The following is a 22,311-nucleotide window of genomic DNA, read 5'->3' on the forward strand; positions in this document are numbered from 1 at the left end:
GCCAGCCACCAAAAGGAGCTGAGGATGGTCTCAGAACCCAAGCGGTAGGCATCATTTGTGCCAACATGTGCCACTACACGCAGCTAGTTGCATTTAGTGTGCTCGATAGCCACTGGCAGGGTCTCCTCCACTTCATGGATGAGACCTCCCAGCAAACATACTGACTGCACACTGGAATTCTCTCCCATGCATGCATCCTGAACTTAAATGACACACTGCATCACATTGCATGACATGACAAATGCCATGTTGGATGACATTATGCCACATGTCATGCTATATGACATGACATCATGTATCATATTACTTTACCTGACATGATTTAGTTTATTATATGACATGGGTACTAATAGTAACAAGTAAAAAAAAATTGTGAACATGTCAAGATGTTTTGGCTTAAATGTCTTTGAAGCTGTCACATAAGTCAAAAAGCTAGTTTCATTCTTTATATCCCTAACTCTGCTCAGGACAGATTTGCCCTTTTTTGTGCTATGATAGTAGCATTTTTCATTCTGGTTATATTATAATGAACATTACTAATTAATGCTATGATGTGTTCCATGCTCATGTAAAAATGTACAGAGAATAAAAAAAATTAAAAATTAACAGTTCAGTAGCTAGTATGTTGCAAAAATATGATGTACCTAACTGCTGAATAGATTCATAATAATTAATTGGGATCAAAATTTTTGGCATCACTCTTGTACTTGGATTTTATATAACCAAAACAAACAGTTTCTCTATACTTTCTTTTTTTAAAATTCTGAAAGTCCAAGAGCTAGCCAGTCTACTAACAACAGTATTTTAAAAATGCTGTGACACAAAATAAAATAATGGTTTTTCATAAAGAACGGCAATGTAAACATGAATCAATAAGAATGCCCTATAAATAAATTCATGAAAGTACTTACAAATGTCAGATGATTGCAGTAAGACTGATACACGAGAACAGTTGTTGTTGCAGCCTGGAACTGGCTCCAGAATGATTAATCTTTCTCCACAGGTTTGCATGAGAAACACTCTGTAACCTTCGGGCAGTGGCTAAATGTGCAGAGAATGACTTGATTGATAATATTTCAAACCTATGTGTTAATGAACCAAAACCATGTTTTGGCTTAAAATATTTTTATTGTACCTGATAATATGGTGGAGAATTAGCTTCATCAATCAGAATGAACCTTTCAACATTAACAGTATTTGGAAAGAAATGTGGTCTCTTGAACAGGCTTCTAACTATTCTGGCAGGTTCAAGACGGTTGATTCTCCTGAAATGATTTTTTTAAGTTATGTAAAATAAATTACAACCATCAGTTTTGATATACCAGCCTGGAACATTAAACAAAACTTTACTTAAAAGTATAAGTTTTGAAGTGGTTAAAATAAAGTAGTGGATTAGCATTCCAACAATCTACAGAAACTGAGATTGCAGAAACATTATTCATTTGACAGTGCTCCAAGCATAGAGTGGTATATGTATATTTCAGCAACTAATTAAGAATAAAATACAAGACACCTACCAAATATGTGTCACCGTCATATACACTGACCAATCAAAAGTACCCAGATATCTCTAGATAATGTGTAATTGAGCACTAGGCGTCACCAGAGACAGCCCTGGCAGTGCAAAAGAAGCTGCACAGTATTGTGTTGACAGTAGGAAACCATTATCAACAGAATTGGTTGGTTAGGAGAACATTATTTTGAAAATGGACTAGTCATTGGATGTCACCTGAGTAAGTCCACCAAGGACATGTCAACCCTTTGAAAGCTGCCTAAGTCAACTGTTGGCGATGTGAATGTGAAGTGGAAATCTGAAGTAACAATCAGAGCTAAACCGCAACTAGGCAGACCTCATTCGCTGACAGACAGGGACAGTAGAGAATTGTGGTGAGTAGTTCTAAAAAACATTCATGAAATCAGGAAAAAGGGAATCGCTACTGAGTTCCAAGATGCTGTTCAGCAATGCAGACAGCTACAATGGTCAAGCAATTCCTCATATGCCCTTGCATTTCCATAAGTAATACTCAAGTAATACTTGAGGTGATGTAAAGAGTGACACCACATGACAGTGGATGATTGGAAAGAAGTTAAAGTGACAGGTCACACTATACCCAGTGGTGACCCAATTTAAGGGTTTGGGTGATGTGGATGCCTGGAAAATGTTACCATCATGTGTAGTGTCGACAGTGAAGTACAGGTGAGATGGTGTGATGGTATGGGGGTGCTTTTGTGGTTAGGGTGTGGTCCACTTATTACACTTAAGAAAATGCTAAATACAGAAGAATGTGAACACATTTTGCAACACTGTGTACAGCATACAGTAGAGGACAGTTTCGAGATAGTGATTGTATCAGTATGGCACTGCAACCTGTCATAAAGCAGCATGTGTGAGGCAATACTTTGTGAACAACAACGTTCCTGAAATGTTTGTTATAGGACATCTTGTAAACACCTGAGAGGCATTTAAAGCGGCTAGTAGCAAAACCGGTATTTAATGTAGAACCCCCCGACAGTGGCATCCAATACAGAGGGCAACAAACAGTTGTATGCATATCAATGTCTAAACCAAACAACTCCACATATAATGGTAAAAACATTAGTTTACTTACGTATTATGTATCTCAACATCACTGGCGTGTGTTAATTGTAAATTGTTCATAACATTCAAATCAACATTCATCTATAAAGCACACAATCGTGTGGATATTTAAAATCTAATTATAACTATGTGTATGTCAATATGATAGGTTATGAAACCTGTCCTACCTTACAGTACGTAGGTTACAGTGTGCGTTATTGCTACATTTCTTGTACACAACTGTCGTCTAATGTAAACATGGAACTGTCACACAGGCCAAAGAGTCTAAATCACATGTCTCCCACTTTTCTGTCAAAATCCTTTAAAGAGGGACAGATTTTTTTTGTGCTCCTACAGGAGCATTTTTCAACTGGTATTAAAAAGTTTCACCATGGGCATGATACTAAGGACACCCTATATCGAAGGTTGTGCAGGCACTGGAAATTCTTGATGGCATTGTGTCAAGTGTGCACTGTAAATAGCTTGCTGTGGGGAAACTGCCAACACCATAGTCAACTACCATGGCTAACAATATGTTGACAACGGCAGCCACTGTCAACAGATACCAGGGCCACAGTACAACAAATCAGTCAACAATTCAATGCTGGATGATAACACTTGATTATTAACTATACCATTTGAACTATCTCCTCCCTATGATGTATACAAGCTTCTGGCCGACATGGGGAAACTTCCAACACCATAGTCAACTACCATGGCTAACAATATGTTGACGACAGCAGCCACTGTCAACAGATACCAGGGCCACAGTACAACAAATCAGTCAACAATTAAATGCTGAATGGCAACACTTGATTATTAACTATACCACCTGAACTATCTCCTCACTATGATGTATACAAGATTCTGGCTCACGTGGGTAGCTCTGTTCATTGCATGTAACGGGGCACAGAGTTAGCATGAGAATAGGTCACAGCCATTGGATGTTTGAAGTATGGAGAAAGGACATCTGGACTAATGAGTTATGGCACTCATAGGTTCGCATCAACGGAAGGCAGAAGTATGTGAAAAACCAATTGAGTAACTGCAATTTGCTTGGAAACTGACACTTGTCAGGTAGATGGTGGAAGCATTTTGTTTAGATGATATTTTCATTTGATGAAACATGCCTCCTGGTATATCTCCTGTCATCTCTAGCTGGCAAACAGTAGAGAAACCTACTGAACAATCATGTATGTGGCAGTTCCAACAAGCAAGTAATATTTCATAAACAAAACACACACAAAAAAATTTCACACCAATATTTATTTTTACAAGAAAGAACATTTCTTAAACTATTTTTCTACATAGTTGCCACCAATGTTCAGATATTTGTCATAACAGGAAACCAGCTTTTCTATGCCCTCTTCATAGAAAGATGCTGCTAGTGAAGACAGCCACTGCTGAACACTGTTTTTTGTGCCACCATCACTGCCAAAGCACCTTCCTCCAAAATCATGCTTCAAGTTCAAGAACAAATGGTTGTCACATGGTGCAAGACCAGTGCTGTATTGTGGGTAATCAAACTGCTCCCAAATGAGTTGCTGAATAAGGTTCTGAATAACACCACAGGATGGGGATGTGTGTTTTCATGAGACAACACAATGCCTTCACTGAGCATTTTACACCTTTTGTTTTGAATTGCACACCAAAGTTTTCTCAATATTTCTGAGTATCATACTGCACTGACAGTTTCATCTCTGGAAAGGACCTCAACAAGCAGAATCTCCTGGCTGTCCAAGAACACGTTCCACATCATTACGAAGTGTCGTATTCATGATCTATGGAACAAGTATTAATCTAATCTAATCTAATCACAGTGCACATGACTTTTTGCGCTGTGAACATTGTTTTGAAGTTTTGTTTCTTGGGGCATCATGAGTGCCTCCACTCCATCGACAGTTGTTTTGGTTCTGGAGTGATGTGACAAATCCAAGTTTCATCACTGGTCACAATTCTGTTTAACAATTCATCTATCTCATCATTGTATAAGGTAATAAATGTCAAAGCATTGCCAAGTTGCTTCATTTTGTGGACATCTGAAACCATTTTCGGAATCCAACGGGAACACAATTTGTGAAAACTTAAGTGATTTGTGACAATCTCATGCAAAACAGTTTTTGACATTGGCAAAATCTCGTCACAAAGCATTATTATTGTGAACCATACGTTTTCACCAATTTTCTCATTCACTTACTCAATAAATGATCATTGGCAACAGAAGGCTGCCCACTCCATGCTTAATTGTGACAATTGGTCCTTCCAGCACTGAACTTTCTCACCCACTTTTTTGCCATTTTTTACCAGAAATCTCTATAAGTTGTTGATGACTTTCAGCTGACTTGATTTTCTTTGTGTTCAGAAACTGTATTACAGAATGCTATTCACAGTAGGGAGGCTCAGAGATTGTCTTCAACATTTTGAATGGTCAGTAACAAATGTAAATACGCCACAATCTGGCTTTAATGGCTTCAGTGAAAAGACAATGAAACAGAGCTGAATGTGAATGTGCAGAACTGTGACACTAGTGCTCCAGTGGCAGTAGAACGAAATGGTACTTACTTTCCAAACATGCCTTGGAGATCCATCTGTTTCCCTCCAGCAGCCCACATGCTACCTGTTGCTATAGCAAGACAATGCATCAGCCTTTCATTCCTTAGTAGAGTTGGAATGGTTTGAGGAACATTCCACATACATCATGGTGCTTCTGTTGTCTCCCAGGTCGTCTAACATCAATCCAAATGAACACATCTGGGATACCATCGAGATATGCACACTCTGGGGCATTGGTTGTGGGCATTGGTTGAGAAATTATTAATCAGGGTATCTTTCCAATTCTAAGTCTCATAGTCTATTCCATAAAGTGTTACTGCCATGTGCATGCAGAAAATGGTAGAAAGAAAATTCTGGTACTGCGCGCCGGGAAATTTGAATCCGCACCAGATGTCATGGACGTCAAAGACCCATAGAGGTCTCTGCACCATCGCGCCGTAAGCTGTGGTGGCGCATGCCTCCTATCCTGCTTTTAGTGTGAGGGTGCCACAGCAGAACACGTGGTCCCAGCGGCCAATAGCGGCACCCCAATAGCATACTTAAGCGTCTGCCTCGCGCTCAGCCAGCAGTCTTACATCGCATTGCATCTCAGGACATATCGTCTCAGACAGCGTATTGACTTCGTGTTTCTATTCCAGTAGACGTGTTTGTCTTGTTTGGTTAATTACTCTGTTGTCTGCTCTTGTTGTGTTGCAAGGTCCTCCGTTGGTCGTGTCTGTCCTCTCCCGTTGTGTTGTTGTTCGCGGGCCGCTCCGCAAGTCCCGCCGCGTTTCCGTCACTACTACCCCGCGACCCTTCTGGTCGCCATTACAACAAAAATGTTAGTGTAGAATGCTAAGGAAAGGAGAAGAGCACATCTGAAAGGAAATCAGGAATATGGAGACTGTCATAAATTAAGACCAGGCATGTGGGGGATCTGGTTGGCCTGAGTTCCTGCCATTACATCCGACAACATGATCTGCAACATAATACTGGTTACTTCCAGCATATAAAGTCATTCTGGGGCCTTTCTTTCTGACTGGCTAACTGACATACCTAAAAATAAAACTTATGGCACAACATATATGCCCAGGGAGATCATATATGTGGTTACAGCTTGCCCTACCATTGATAATGGATTATTTGCCAGTACTGATTTTGGGATAGGTATTTCTAGCAGAGTGTATATAACTGTGAAAAATGCTCACTTACATGAATAAAATCTAGGGAAAGGAAAAAAATGATGGAAGGATTCGAGGTGACACAATTATGGGTGTCACAGGTTGCATGGGTGAAAAGTGTGAAAAGTTACAGGGAGGATTTTAGTGTTGATCTCATTTTGGGGAATGATTTAAGGAAGTATCAACGAATTTACGTAATTTAATCATACGCATAACACATGAAGCTCCAGCATGGCAGTTGTTAATAGACTGTCTGATCTTGTAAGATATTTCATGACAGGTAAGCATATGCTTATACACAAGATCATAGGTGTAGCATTGAGATACAAAATCGGTTATAAGATCAAGGACTATAATTACTGAAATGGTGTGTGTCAGAACAGACTTATGGTAAAGGAAGTCAAAGGATAATGTTGATTTTGAAGTGAAGGCATTGTTGCTTATTTGGTGCAGCTAATTTAAACAGAAATGTATATGTCACCAGATGAATGTGGATCAAGAAAAACAGTAGATATTTTGGAAAAACACTAAATTAATTTTTAAAAGTTTAGCTACTTTGAAAAATTAACAAATTACATTTGATGTAGCTTTAAAATACAATCATCATATACTGTCAGTCTAGAAACATTCAAAAATTATGTGCTAATTTTTTATATCTATTTGTATGAAGAAATAGAGAAGTAATAAACCATCATCTTTATAATTAAGATGCCTATTTGTCACTTGAATCTATCTTAAACATGACTAGTAATTGGTCCTTTCAACAACACACACACACACACACACACACACACACACACACACACACACACACACACACACAGATTTTAACTGCTCTGGACATGTTAACGCGCTTGCCTTTGTCTATGCGTAGACACGTTCAGAGTACCAGGTAGACTGGTGGCACGCGTAAACACATTCAGACCACACAGGGACACGTACAAAGGCGTGCACGTTAACACATTCTGAGCAGTTAAAGGGTTAAGATACGTATTTAAGAGCCAGTAATTACCAGACTTTTTTCTTGTTTTGGTCCGTACTACCTCCTTCCAAAATATGAAAAGCAAAGAGCTTGCAGTAGAAGAGATGTGTTTCATAGTATCAAAGACAAACAAGTTCTCATATCTTTTAAGGTATGCACTTTAGAGCTCTCGTTTACTATACATACTAGACTTTTTTTTCTTTTTTTGGTGTAAATAATCTGTCCCTATGCTCTTTACATATTTTGTTAGGAACTTTCAATTCTCAAAACAAAACTGTTTGGATAATTGCAATGATAATGAATTAGAGAACCACTCACTAAAATAATCTACTGCTGTTACCATGTAATATGTCCATCTCTTAAATATGTTGGATTTTCTGAGAGATTGTGATGGACTAGTTCTTCTATTGTATTCCATGACTTGTCACTGCTTATAACCCTTGAAGCGTCTCTATCAAAAATATGCTTGTTGAAAAAATACATTATCTGGACATCTGAAAGGGCTACTTTTAGTGACTTTCCCTGTGAAGAAATATGGTGAACCTGCATTACACATTTCAAATCATTGCTCATTTCAAACATATACCTAACATAATGTGTTTGATACCTTAACAATAAATGGGAATCCTGCATGTGGAAGTTGTTTCACTGGCTCAACTGTTTCTGAAAGATCCAGAACACTTCTAACTTCTTCACATGGCCAACAGTACATGTCTGATGCTTGGAAATATGGATTTTCAATCAAGCAAATTTCATCATACCAAGCTGAAAAAAGTGTTGAATGGTGTAAATTATTAATATGTTGATGGTAGGCAATGAATAGCTCATAACTCCACCTATCTGTGAAAACTAAAACTTGTAATTCCAGTAACCAGTAACGCTATGATCAAAGAAATCTTTGAAAGTGCATGGATAATAGATTTGAAAGCGCATGGATTTCTCTAATCTATCAATAATTACACTTCTGTTACACAGTTAAACATATAGCAACTTCCTGTATCACTTTACATTACTTTTTAAGAAACCATTTTTGCTTCAATTGCAAAATTAAACAAAATGGAGTTACGAGATTTTCATTGCTTACATTCAAAATGTATATATACACTTTTTTCCCTGATAAAAATGCAGTCTTTGACAAATAAACTTAATGATCTCAAACTGGTAGTAATCTGAACAAAACTTTTATGAGGACTACAGATTCATTTTATTTTCAAAAGAACATGAAACTACTTTGCTGTAGTTATGGAATAATAGAATGTACGAACACATTCTTTTCTGCTTCCACAGAAAGCAAAGAAAGAGCAGTAACATCATAATTTACAATTTCTACATCTACATCTACAGTACATCTATACTCTGAAAACTACAATGAAGTACATGGCAGACAGTATGTCCCAATGCACCAGTTATTAGGGTTTTTCTGTGTTCCATTCACATACGGTGCGCGGCAAGAATGACTGTTTGAATGGCTCTGTGCATACTGTAATTATTCTAAACTTATCCTCACGATCCCTATGTCAGTGACACGTAGGGGGTTGCAGTATATTCCTAGAGTCCTAATATAAAGCCAGTTCTTGAAACTTCGTTAGTAGACTATCTCAAGATAGTTTACATTTATCTTCAAGAATCTACCCATTCAGTTTCTTCAGTATCTCTGTGACACTCTTCCATGAATCACACAAACCGGTCACCATTTGTACTGCCCTTCTCTGTACACATTCAGTATCTCCTGTTACTCATATTTGGTACAGGTCCCACATACTTGAGCAATATTCTAGAACTGAACACAAGAGTGATTTGTAAGCAATCTCCTTTGCAGGCTGATTGCATTTCCCCAGTATTCCACCAATAAACCAAAGTCTACCATCTCCTTAACTGACAACTGAGCCTATGTGATCATTTCATTTCATATCCCTACACAGTACCAGGTATTTGTATGAGTTGGCCGATTCCCACAATGACTTATGGATATTACAGTCGTAGGATACTCCTTTTTTTCATTTTGGAAAATGCACACCTTTACATTTTTGAACATTTAAAACAAACTGCCAATATTTGCACCACTTTGTAGTCTTATCAAAATCTGACTGAATATTTATGCAGCTCCTTTCAGACAGTACTTCATTACAGATAACTGCAGCATCTGCAAAAGTCTGAGGTTTCTATTAATATTGCCTGCAATGTCATTTATACAACATGAACAGCAAGGGTCCCAACACACTTCCCTTGGGTACACCCAAAGTTACTTCCACGTCTGATGATGGCTCCCCATCTGAGGTAACATGCTGTGTCCTCCCTATCAAAAAGTTCTCAGTCCAGTCACAAATTTTGTTTGGTACCCCATATGATCATACTTTTGACAATAAGCATAGGTGTGGTACTGAGTCAAATGCTTTTTGGAAATCAAGAAATACTGCATCTACCTGACTGCCTTGATTGAAAACTTTCAATACGTCATGTGAGAAAAGTGTGAGTTGGATTTCACATGATTGATGTTTTTAGGATATATGCTGGTTGGCATGAAGGAGTTCATTGTATTTAAGGTAATGCATTATGTTTGAGCTAAGAATATGTTCTAAGATACTACAACAAATCAATGTCATGGATATCGAATAGTAGTTTTGTGGGTCACTTCTATTACCCTTCTTGTAGACGGGTGTGACTTGTGCTTTTTTCCAAGAACAGGACATGGTTATCTACAACAGATTATAATTAGTAGAAGTGCTAACTCTGTCGCAAATTCAGTATAGAATCTGATAGGTACTCCATTGGGCCCTGGAGCTTTGTTCAATTTTAACAGTTTCTCAATATCTCTGGCGCTAATACTTATTTCACTCATCTTTTCAGTGTTACGAGGATTAAAATTTGTCACTTCTCCTGGGTTTTCCTTCATAAAGGAACATTTGAAAATGGAGTTAAGCATTTCACCTTTTGCTTCTCTACCCTCAATTTCAGTTCCTGTCTCATTCACTAGGTACTGGACACTAACTTTGGCACCATTAACGGCCTTCACATATGACCAGAATTTATTTGGGTTTTGTGAAAAATCATTTGACAGTCATCTGCTATGGTAGTCACTGAAGGCTTCACACATTGTTCTCTTGACAGCCAAACATGTTATCTTCAGTATTTCTCTATCTAATAGCCATACGCTTTGTTTTACACCTATGATGCAGTAATATCTGTTTCTTTAGAAGTTTGTTTACAGTGACTGTATACCATGGAGGGTCCCTCCCATTATGAACTATTCTACTTGGTACATATCCATCATCAATTTTTCTAGTCGCTCATTTAAAGATTTTCTTCATGAGGACAGATAACAATTTAAATAAAAAGCTTTTTACTAGAACAAATTTTGAAAACTGACTCAAAAGTATAAAATAATTTTTCCTAGCCTCATGCAAATTCCTAACCCATACAAATAGTCCTTAAAATTTGTGTTTGTGAATTTTTAATAGCTATGACAACACTTGTAAAATTTAAAATGGAGAACATGGGATAAATATGATAGATAATTGATTAGATGAAAAGTTCATAGTTCACCTAAGGTACTAATTTTTTTCTCAATGATAGCTATTCTCTATACTCTTTACTGTTATCTACTGCATGCACCTCACATTTCCCACTTTAAATATTACAAGTATTGCTATAGCTATTAAATATTCACATGCACAAATTTTCAGGACTACATATATGGAGTTAGGAATCTGTATGGGGCCTAGGAAAAATTATTTTATACATTTTAGTCTGTTTGAAAAACATGTTATAGGAAAAAGTTTTTATTTGAATAATTATTTTCTGATTTTTAGTTTTGTGTATGTGATATTTTTCAATCGATTTCAAAATTTTTAATGAGATTAGAACAAAGGTGTGGTAAATTTCAGGTTTATTTCAGTTTCTCTTCATCTGAGTCAACAAATATATTGCTTCCTCCTGTGTATAAGGGGCATTCAAAAAGAAATGAGCCAGAGACATAATTACAAAAACCAGTACCTGTATGTTAGAAATATTGACCCACGCTGTTGAGACACTTATCCCATTGTGACACAAGGTGGTGAATGGCTGTCTCGTAAAATTCCCAGCTGCAATGTTAACCAGTTCTGCACGTGGAGCTGGATGTTGTCCGAGGTGAATTGTTTGACCCTCAGAGACTTTTTAAGAGGACCAAAAATGGTGTAATCACAGGAGAGGTCCAGACTGTATGGAAGGTGGTCGAGAACCTCCCATTTGAATTTCTGCAGGAGTGCCATGACTGTGTTGGCCATATGAGGCTTTGCATTGTCATGGAGCAGAATGACCTCACGGGTGAGATTGCCAAGTTGTTTTGATTTGATCACTTCGCAAAGGGTGGTCCAGGCTTGCGAGTAATGCTGGGCATTCACTGCTGCCCCTTGCTGCAGGAAGTAAATCAGAAGGATGTCATCTTGGTCAAAGAATAAAGATAGCGTAGGGGCAAACAATTCACTTCAGACAATGATGTCCAGCTGTTCATGTGGAACTGGTTAACATCGCAGCCCCAGGAATTTTATGAGACACCCATTCACCACCTTGTGTCACAGTGGGACAAGTGTCTCAACAACCAGGGTCAATACTTCTAACATACAGGTACTGATTTCTGTAATTTTGCCTCTGGTTTGTTTCTTTTTGAATGTCCCTTATATATTTCACAAAAAGACCTTGAAAGTAAAAGTCAGAGAGATTTAATCATACACGGAGGCTTACCAGCAATCTTTCTTACTGTGAAACATCCATGAATGGAACAGGAAAAGGGGGAAACAGCAGTGGTACAAGAAGTACCCTCCAAAACACATCAGGCAATAAAGCAAGTTAATATACGATTGCCATCCAGTTCCGTAGCTCATGAGGAAGTTAGTGTGGAATCAATTGCAAAATCTGTACCAGACGGACAGAAAATAGTGTACCCTCTGCCACACATCAGTCAACAAAGTGAGTTAACATTGCATTGTCAACCACTTCTGAGTTTCAAGTCTGTAGCTCATCAAGAAGTGATTTTAAAATCAGTTCCAAATTTTGTACCAAACAAACAAACAGACTGACAGATAGACAGACAGACAGACAGAAAAACAAAGTACCCTCTGCTACATATCAGACACAAAAGCAAGTTAATATTGCACTGTTATCCAGTTCTGACATATGTTGAAAGTTTCAAGTTTATAGCTCATCAGGAAATTAATTTTAAAATCAATCACAAAATTTGTTCTGAACAGACAAGAAAGCAACCTAATAAAAACATTTTTAAAAAAAAGATATCCAGTTTGTAAGAATACAGAACAAAAGGAAGCTATGAGATATTCTAGCTAAAAGAGCCACTGAAGGTATAGACACTTTGAAAGGACAAGGCTGGAACATTGTGCCTAAAACAGTCACTTCAAGAATGAGAATGAAAAATGCCAGTACTTCTGAATCAAGTGACGACAGTGGGGAGTTCCCACAGCAAGATTCTGATTCAATTGTAATTGTAAGTGATTCTTCTATTGCTGACTTTAATATACAAACTAAGTGAGAAGAAATTCCTGTTGTGCCAAAGAAAACAAAAGTGCAAAGAAATGATCTTAAGTCTTCTGACTGTGTTATGGTTCACACTTACCTTTGATGAAAATACAGAAGTATCAAAAATGTAATAGGCTATTGCAATAACATAAATAAACCTTAGGAAGACAGTACAGACATGAATTTTTTTGTGGAAAAGCACCAAATCATTGGAAAGCAATTGTGTGTTCCCAATTGTGGATACTGAGATGGACATCCACATCTCAAATATTGTAAATGTTGGCAGTCTATAAAAAGTTCATACGGGGTGTTATACATTCCCTTCTGCACTTAAAGAATGAACTTTGAAAAGCCAACATTGCAATGAAAGTTTTGTGACTTCTTTATAATAAACCTGATATGAAAAGTATAAAGCTGTAATTGTTTTAAATTTTTTACCATAATGTGTATTTCAAGCAATTGGAATGTCTAATTTAGCATAGTGCATGGACTTTGTCACCATAATCCCAACTAACTTGAATTGAAGATTGACTTCTAACTAATGGCCTTTGTTACCCCACATCACAAGGTAACTACAGCTGTCATGTTTTCAGTTTACAGTTTCTGATGAACATGTTTCAGAACATTTTTATTGCGTGTAAACACAGAGTAATAGATCCAAATTTTGCCTCAATCAGTTGTTCTCTAAAGTAAATACGTTTTGTTTAAAAGTTGAAAAGTGGCTCAAGTAACCCCATTTTATGGTACTGGCGATAAAAATATAAAAATACACAACACTATCCTAACTTCTGGAAGTGTTACCCCCTTCCTCAAGGAAGCAAGAGGGATGGGTTGCAGAAGGGCAAACACATGTTATGCACATAGAAAGGACCAGACTTAAATGGAAACATTAACAGAACTTTGCAAATAGTGTTTCACGGAGTAAGATCTGAAGACAAGATGGAAAATATCTGCAGACAAATAGACAAAATGATAAAGTATTATAGTCAATAATACAAGTTAATGTCAGACAGCAAAAGAAAATTACAGCATATACATGTGGAAATCTATTAATTCCTGAATAAAAAACAGAGTGCTAAGATTTTCAAATTAGTTTCAATCTTCAGTTATCTTCTGCTTTACTCCATATGATTAACACAATAGTTCTTCACATAACGTATTGACCAACTACTTTCTCAATGTGGCTCTTGATAATTTTTCCATCGTTACTGCCTCCGAATCCCTGTCGGCCAGCCAACTGACTGGAAGTAATTGACACAACATACTGTTTTCATCATTTTCGAGCAATACAATGGAAGAAGTTAAAAAAACAGAAACACAGTCTGCCTATTTGAAACAATGATTAATCAAATTATTTATTTCAATCACATATTGTGTGCCTTCCCATAGTACTATCTATTAGCCATATCCTCTGACAGTTGAAGAGAAAAATTAATTGGAATGAGGTAAAGGCCACAAAATGTGCATTTGGGTATCCGTGTGGCTGCATTTGTGCCTGAGTGTTTGTGTTTTTGCTAAAAATAGAGCTGGTACTCAAAAGCAAGTGTGAATGCTGTTATCTGTTTCTGTGATCCAAGCATTGATCCACTATATGTGAGTGGGTCGCTTTCCCTTATTCTGTGTATTAACACAGCATATACAATTTGTGGGTATACAACACTCTGCCACTGCAATAAATCTGTACGACATGCACAAATTACAGCTCTGAACCATGTACTAGGTAAGCTTCATCTCCCTTCCGTGACACATCATTGTCATGGTGGTGTCTCACTTCTCTGAGTTGGGACATTGTTTCACTGAATAACTGCCCAACGGGTGCTGAAAACATGTAGCATAATTGCCATTGTCGTCCCACCTTGGGAAAAGATGTGGCGTTCATCAGGGGCCATGTACATGCACAAATGACATAACTTCCAAACAGTTTACAATTCTAAACAAATAAACTAATAAGAAAACCTTTCACTGATGCGACCATAAGACGATGGGAAACACATCACTTTACCAAAGTTATATGTTACATCACATATCATGTTGCAGTGTACTTAAACCAAGCATAATAAACAACTGCTGTCACAGAAGAACGAGGAACGAGTCACAACAGTTTTTTTTTTTTTCTCCCCCTCTTAGTATTGCAGGCACTGGAGTCTGGCACTGCTACTAAGGACAATGTCTCACCATCTTTGGACAAAGATGGGGAAAATATAGTCTTTGGATTTGTGTTACTACCCAAGCATTAACGAAAATAATTTAATGAAACCATGGAGAAGCCTCTATTTGTATGACCAGACATGGATCAGAACCCAGCTTCTATCTTATATAAGATCATCGCATTTACAAGAAGACACTGAAAGATCACATGTGGACGCTGAGTAGTAACTGACCCACTATCATGGTAATTTCATTAAAAGGGACAGCTTGTGGGGTTGGCTTGTCCAAGAATTATAGTACAGATGACAATTACTGTCAACCTGTAGTAAATGAATGTAAGATGTTAAGTCTAGATCTGCTATTAGTTTTCAGCCTGCATTCATTAGTAGTCAGATAGCAGACTACTTGAGGTGAAATTCCAGTTTCTTTTGCAAAAATACCTGTACCTACTTGGTTTTATGTATTTTGCTGTATACAATCCCTCATAAATATCTGATAACCTGTAGTTCCTTTTAGTTCTTAGTACTCAATAGAGCATGAAGATACAGATAGATTAGCTTATACTCTTTTTCTTACTTTCCTGAACATTACTGAATCAGTCTTACACAAGCTCCGAATCTTTCTCTTTCACACTTGGTGGATCTTCTTTAAATTAGATGCATAAGATAGAAAAGTTATAATTTTACCACAATACCATTCAAAACTACAAAAGATGTGACACTGGTCATATTGTTATGAACTCTTGTCATCAGTTTCAAAAATTGCTGACATTTTGCTAATGTACAAATAAATTTAAGATAGACTGTAAATTACACAATTATACAAGGGGCAACAATGCCCACATAGTACTGGGGACAGAAAGCTGGCTCAAATCATAAATGAACAGCAACGAAAATCTAAATTCTGACTGGAATGTACCTTGCAAAGAAAGGTTGAACGTTGCAGATGGACACATTTCTACAGCCATAAGAAATACAATAATATCTAGTAAGATTAGTACAGATTCTGAATGTAAAATAATATGGGTGAAGACAAGTGTTAAAGGTGGACCAAACATGATCACTGAATGCTTTTATATACCCCCTGCATCAGCAGCAGTAGTGGTGAAACAGTTGAGGAGGAACTTAGAGAATATTGTGCATAAATTTACTGGTCCTGTTACAGTTTTAGGCAGAGATTTTAACTTATCAGCTATAGACTGGGAGACTCAACTGATTAAAATGGGTAGTACGAATAGGGAAGCATGTAAAATTGTTCTAAGTATTTTATCTTCAGTAATTAATCAAAGACCCAACTCATGATGATAACATCTGAGACCTGCTAGAGACAAGCAAACATAAACTGTTCAACTCTGAATAGAACAGAGAATCATTGATCATAAGGTTGTTACAGCATCACTGAGTACGGCTGTGAATAAGAAATGCAGGAAGATCTTTCTGCTTAGCAAAAGTTACAAGAAACAAATTTCAGATTATGTAAGCAGTCAGCATGAAAATAACATTTCCACTACTAACAATGTTGAGTATCAATGAACAAAGTGCAAGAGCAATGTACAATACACTTTAGACAGGTATGTGTGGGGAAAAGGTGTGAGTGATGGAAAAGACCAGCTGTGGTTAAACAGCTGTGTTAGAAAACTGCTACGAAAGCAAAGAGTGCTTCATTGCAAATTTAAATTAGCCGAAGTCTCACAGACAAACAAAAATCAAATAAAGCCAAAATTAGCCATGTGTGTAGTGTTCAATGTATTTAAAAGTTTTGTTCTTTCTATAAACTTGACAGAAAATCCTAAGACATTTTGGTTTTATGTTAAATCCACAAACAGATCGAAGCTGTCTTGCCAGACATTCTGTGAACTGTGACGGCACTGAAATGGAGAATGACACAGAAAAGGCCAAAAATACTAAATGCATTTTCCAAAACCGTTTCACAGAGGAAGATCACACTGTAGTGACTCCTTTAAATCATAACAAACAAAATGGCCAATATGGAAATAAGTGACCATGAGATAGAAAAGCAACCGAAATCACTCAACAGAGGGCTATTGAATCTGACAAGATACACTAAGATTCTGCATACAGTATGTGAAAGAACTTGCCTCTCTTCTACTAGCAGTGTACCGTAGGTCTCTGGAGGAGCTAAGTGTTCCTGATGATTGGAAAAAAGCAAAGGTCATTCCTGTTTTCAAGAAGGATTATCAAACAGACCAACAAAGCTATAGGCTTCTATCTCTGATGTCAGTCTGTTGCAGAATTTTGAAACATGTTTTATGCTCATATATTATGATGTTTCCGGAGGCCAAAACTCTCCCCTGTAGGAAACAACATGGGTTCCAAAAACAAGTCATGTGAAACCCAGCCCGCTCTGTTTGTCAACAAGGCCCAGAAAGCTGGTAGATGCTGCATTCCTTAACTTTCAGAAGACATTTTATGAGTGTTCAGAATATCAGATCAAATGTGCAATTGGATTGAAGAGTTTCTAGCAAACAGAACATAGCATGCAACTCTGTATGGAGAGAAGTATTCATGCATAAAAATAACTTTGGGTGTGCCGCAGGGGAGTGTTATAGGATTATTAATTTTCACAATATATATAAATGAGCTAGCAGATAACATCAGAAGTTCAATGAGTCTTTTTGCGGATGGTGCTGTCATATACAGAGAAGCTGCAATGTTGAAAATTTTAGAGAAATGCTGAAAGACTTGCAACGGTCTCACACATGGTCCAGGGACCATAAACAAATCTAATGTATTGTGAATACTTAGACAGAAGGCCCTTTATTGCATGATTACACAGTTGCAGAAAAATAACTGGAAGCAGTTACTTCCACAATATATCTAGGACTACGCATAAGGGGCAATTAGAAGTGTAGCAACCACACAAAATTAATTGCGAGTAAGGCAGATGCCAGACTGTGATTCACTGGAAGAAACCTTAAAAAAATGTAGTTCATCAGCAAAGGAAGTAGCTTAAAAAAAATAAAAACATTCATTTGAGCAATACTTGAATATTGCTTGTCAGTATGGGAGCTGTACCAAATAGGAATGATGGAGGAAATAGAGAAGATCAAAAAATGAGCAGCATGTTTTGTTATAGGTTCATTTAGTACATAAAAGAGTCACAAGATGATCAACCAAGTTCACTGATAGGTGCTGCAAGAAATGTGTCCTGGATCACAGTGTGCTTTACTGTTAACAGTTCAGAGAGTGTATGTTCCTAGAAAAGTCAGTAAATATAATGCTTCCTTCTACACACACCTTCTGAAAATACCATAAAGATAAAATTACAGAGATTTGATCCCATATGGAGGCTTCCTGGCAATTGTTCTTCCTGCAAACTCTTTGTGACCAGAACAGGAAAGGGGGAAAGTAACAGTAGCACATAACACACTCTCTGCCATACACAGCAAGGTGGCTTGCACAGTATACATGTAGATGTAGATGTGATACAGCAAAATTATTAAATGTTTATTTTGCCTCCATTTTTAATGTCAGAGTGGGGTTTTGCATTCAGATACAAAGATATTTATTCATTCATCATAATTCCACCAACAAGAAGAGCCTACAAGTGGCATAGCTAAAGAATGGTTTATGCCATACCTAGAAAAGAGGTGCAAGAGGTAAACACAAGCCACGCTTCAGCCACCAGTGAGCTTGTTAGGGTTACAGATGGGAAGATGTGTGAAACACACAATGGTGTGGAGTGGATTGGGTGAGGCAAATAGACCAGAGAAAGAGGAAGAGGAGGATTTGAGAGAAGAGGGTATGGGTGCAGAATGAGTTAAATTAGAGTCATGAGGCTGGGATGGAGATAGGGGCAGGGCAGGGGTTGGCTGGAACTAAGACCAAGAGGATTTCACGAGCTAAGGATGTGTTGCAAGGACAACTCCCACCTATATAATTCAGAGAAGCTGGTGTTATTGGTAAGCATCCATATGGCATTGAAGTTAAGCATATTAGGCTCAGCAGCATGTTCTGATATGGGGTGGGCTTCTATGTTCTTGTCCACACTGTGGCAATGGCCATTCATTTGAGTGTATAGCTGATTGGTGGTTATCCCCATTAAAATGCTATGCATAAATTACAACTCAGCTGGTATATGACATGATTCATTTCACAAGTAGCCCTTTCTCTGATGGGATAGGATAAGCCTGTGATGGGAGTGGAGTATGTTGTACTGGTGCGTGACTTGGACAGGTCTTGCACATAGATCTTCTACAAGCATGTCGTCCATGTGCCAAGGGGTTATGTGTAATAAAGACTGACTAATATAAAGCATCCTTTATCTACTCTTAACCCAATGCACACCGTTAACACCTCATTCCATACTCACCGTTGTTGACACCACCTCCCTGGACATCAACATATCCCGTGTGCGTGATCTCATCAAACACTACCCCTCCCACTGCCCTTCTGATCCCAAACCCACCACTTCAGTTACTATATTCTGAAGTAACTACATCCTCATACATAATTACTTCTCCTTTGAGGAAAAGAAATACAAACAAATCCTTTTCACAACCCTGTGCACCAGCACTGTACCCTCCTATGCCTACTTGTTTATAGGCCACTCAGAGGACACTTTTATAGCCATTCAAAACATCAAAACCATTGTCTGGTCCAGGTTCATGATGTCTTCATAACCTGGACCCAGGGACAAGATGTTCTTATCCACATACTACCGCATCCTCAATGCCTTCTTTGCCCATTCACTCCACTTGGTCTTCCTTACCCCAGCATGTCACCTTTCCAAACTTTGTCCTCCATCTTTCTGATGGCCGCATTATCCATGACATGTACCTGAATTTTGATAGCTGCCACCCATTTGCACATGACGTTACTCTCATACAGTCTGGCCACCTGCGGATGACAAATCTGCAGTAATGAGCAAACAATTTCCCAGCAAGCTGAAAGTCTCACTAAGCCCTCTGCAGACAAGCATTATTCCTGCACACCTAATGTGCAAACAGATTTCTGGTGCCATAAATATCTACATATATCCTTAATTGTCTGTTGTCTATTCACCCCCAGGAACCAACTGCAAAGGAGCCTCCCACTCATCACCCAGTATCATCCTGGACTGGAACAAATTAACCATCTCCTTTATCAGGGCTTCGGCTACTTATCATTGTCTCCAGAGATGAGTAACATTCTACCCACAATCCTTCCCACTCCTCCCAAAGTGGCATTCTGCTGGCCACTAAATCTACATAATATCCTAGTCCACCCTCATGCTGTAACTACTCTCAACCCTTTCCCGTATGAATCATTCCCATGTGGAGGGCCCAGGTGCAAAATCTGTCTATTACATTTAGCCAGAACATCCTACTCTAGTCCATTCACAGGCTCACCCAATCCCATAAGAGGCAGAGGAGTGGTCCCTGCAACATACACTGGAGTTGCTCCTCTCACCTTTGTCTCCAAGAGCCCCTTCTCCAAACAAATCTGCAGTAATGAGCAAACAATTTCCCAGCAAGCTGAAAGTCTCACTAAGCCCTCTGCAGACAAGCATTATTCCTGCACACCTAATGTGCAAACAGATTTCTGGTGCCATAAATATCTACATATATCCTTAATTGTCTGTTGTCTATTCACCCCCAGGAACCAACTGCAAAGGAGCCTCCCACTCATCACCCAGTATCATCCTGGACTGGAACAAATTAACCATCTACTTTATCAGGGCTTCGGCTACTTATCATTGTCTCCAGAGATAAGTAACATTCTACCCACAATCCTTCCCACTCCTCCCAAAGTGGCATTCTGCTGGCCACTAAATCTACATAATATCCTATATATAAGGAAAACAAATACCATAGCATGAAATTTGGCTTAAAGAGGAAGAATAATGCTTCACTGTACACATAAAATAAATACAGAAACTGTGTACCAAACACAAAAGTTTTAGAAATTAACATTGATTTTCAACTGACATATAATGAACACACAAAAACACTGGGAAGCAGAATCTTATCAGCATATTATGTACTTTTGTCCTATCATCGTGTGCAACAGCCAGTACCTTGCGGTGACATATTATTCCTATATATGCTCAGTTCTTAGATATGGGAGTTTTTTCTGAGAATCAAATGCACAACGCATACGCATGATTTTCAAAATGCAGGAAATGATCATAATAGTAATAATAATTAAAAGTAGCAGTCAGGCTCACTGTAAGGAAATATTTAAAAAAAGACTGGAAGACCAATGATTTGGCAAGAGAGTTCAGCTGCCAGTCTATTTACATATCAGGAAGAACATTAACAAGTATGTCACAAATCATTATACACAGTATCATAAAATAAGAGTTAGTTGGACTTACATTTACCAAGGAAAAACATGTGAAAAACTTGTAAAAAGCATTTTCTATCAGGCAATAAAGTTATGTAATAACTTGCACAAGGAGTTGAAAGGGATAACCAAAATACATTCACTTCAAAAGGCAGTCAAGGCTTACATCTTGGCTAATGCATACCACAGAGTTAAAGGTTACTTAGGAAACGCAGAGTAGGATGACAAGTAAAATTCTTCTGTCATATTATGAAATGCAACCACAGTGTAGTGTTTTTACATGTACTGATGCTTCATTATATTTCTGTGCTCAATATTTGAGTCACCATAAGGGGATGTTCATTCAGTTTATCAGATAAGAAAACAAGAAAAGACAGATATGTAAAATAGCTATGTAAACATCATTGTGGGCATAAAACCACTTGCACAGATGTATACTGATGAATTCTTCTTGGGTTATCAGCCGAGTGGTGGTGTTGTCTTGTCACAACGTTTCAATGAGTTTCATACCCACCATCTTCTGGCAAGATTAACACAGCATCCTGACACTTCACCAGAAGATGATGGGTATGAAACTCATTGAAATGTTGTGATAAGACAACGCCACCACTCGGCTGATAACCCATGAAGCATTCATCAGTGGAATATGCCGAGAAAGACTGCAATCACACAGATGTAAACTGTGTACAGTGATAAGTGTCAGAGACTAAATGAACAGTGTATCGTTATTGTTCATCTTATTAACCTAACTTGATTCAAGTATGTACAAGCATAAGAGCATTGCACACTGGGAATAACGAAATGGAGTAGTGCACTTGTTAAGGTACTTGATTAAGGAGGATGGAGGTTTATGCTCTTGTCCACCCATTCTGATTTAGGGTTTCTCTGAATTTCCTAATCCACTTTGGGCCAATTCTAGAATGGGCTCTTCAACAAGGGCATAGCTGGTGATCTGTCCTTTCCCCATATCGTTAATAACATGGGTGTAGTACATTCACACATACATGTCGGCTCTTCAGGTGATCACATTTTTGCTATACAAGTTGCTGGTTGTCTCCACTAACATCATCACCGAGATGAATGCTGGCTCAA

The 22,311-nt window shown here is 38.0% G+C and overlaps 1 protein-coding gene across 1 annotated transcript in view; it reads right to left on the bottom strand.

Moving 5' to 3' along the window:
* The window catches only part of LOC126353805 (uncharacterized), a 54,876-nt gene that overhangs the window by 14,941 nt on the left and 17,624 nt on the right, over nucleotides 1-22,311 (bottom strand). Inside the window, exons 2-5 of the mRNA XM_050002902.1 lie at nucleotides 7,881-8,038; nucleotides 7,614-7,795; nucleotides 1,136-1,265; nucleotides 912-1,041 (exon numbers count right to left, since the gene is read on the bottom strand). Coding sequence (XP_049858859.1) covers nucleotides 912-1,041; nucleotides 1,136-1,265; nucleotides 7,614-7,795; nucleotides 7,881-8,038 — 600 coding nt within the window. The remainder of the gene's footprint in view (nucleotides 1-911; nucleotides 1,042-1,135; nucleotides 1,266-7,613; nucleotides 7,796-7,880; nucleotides 8,039-22,311) is intronic.

Source organism: Schistocerca gregaria, chromosome 3, assembly GCF_023897955.1.
Source record: "Schistocerca gregaria isolate iqSchGreg1 chromosome 3, iqSchGreg1.2, whole genome shotgun sequence".
NCBI classification, from domain to species: domain Eukaryota; kingdom Metazoa; phylum Arthropoda; class Insecta; order Orthoptera; family Acrididae; genus Schistocerca; species Schistocerca gregaria.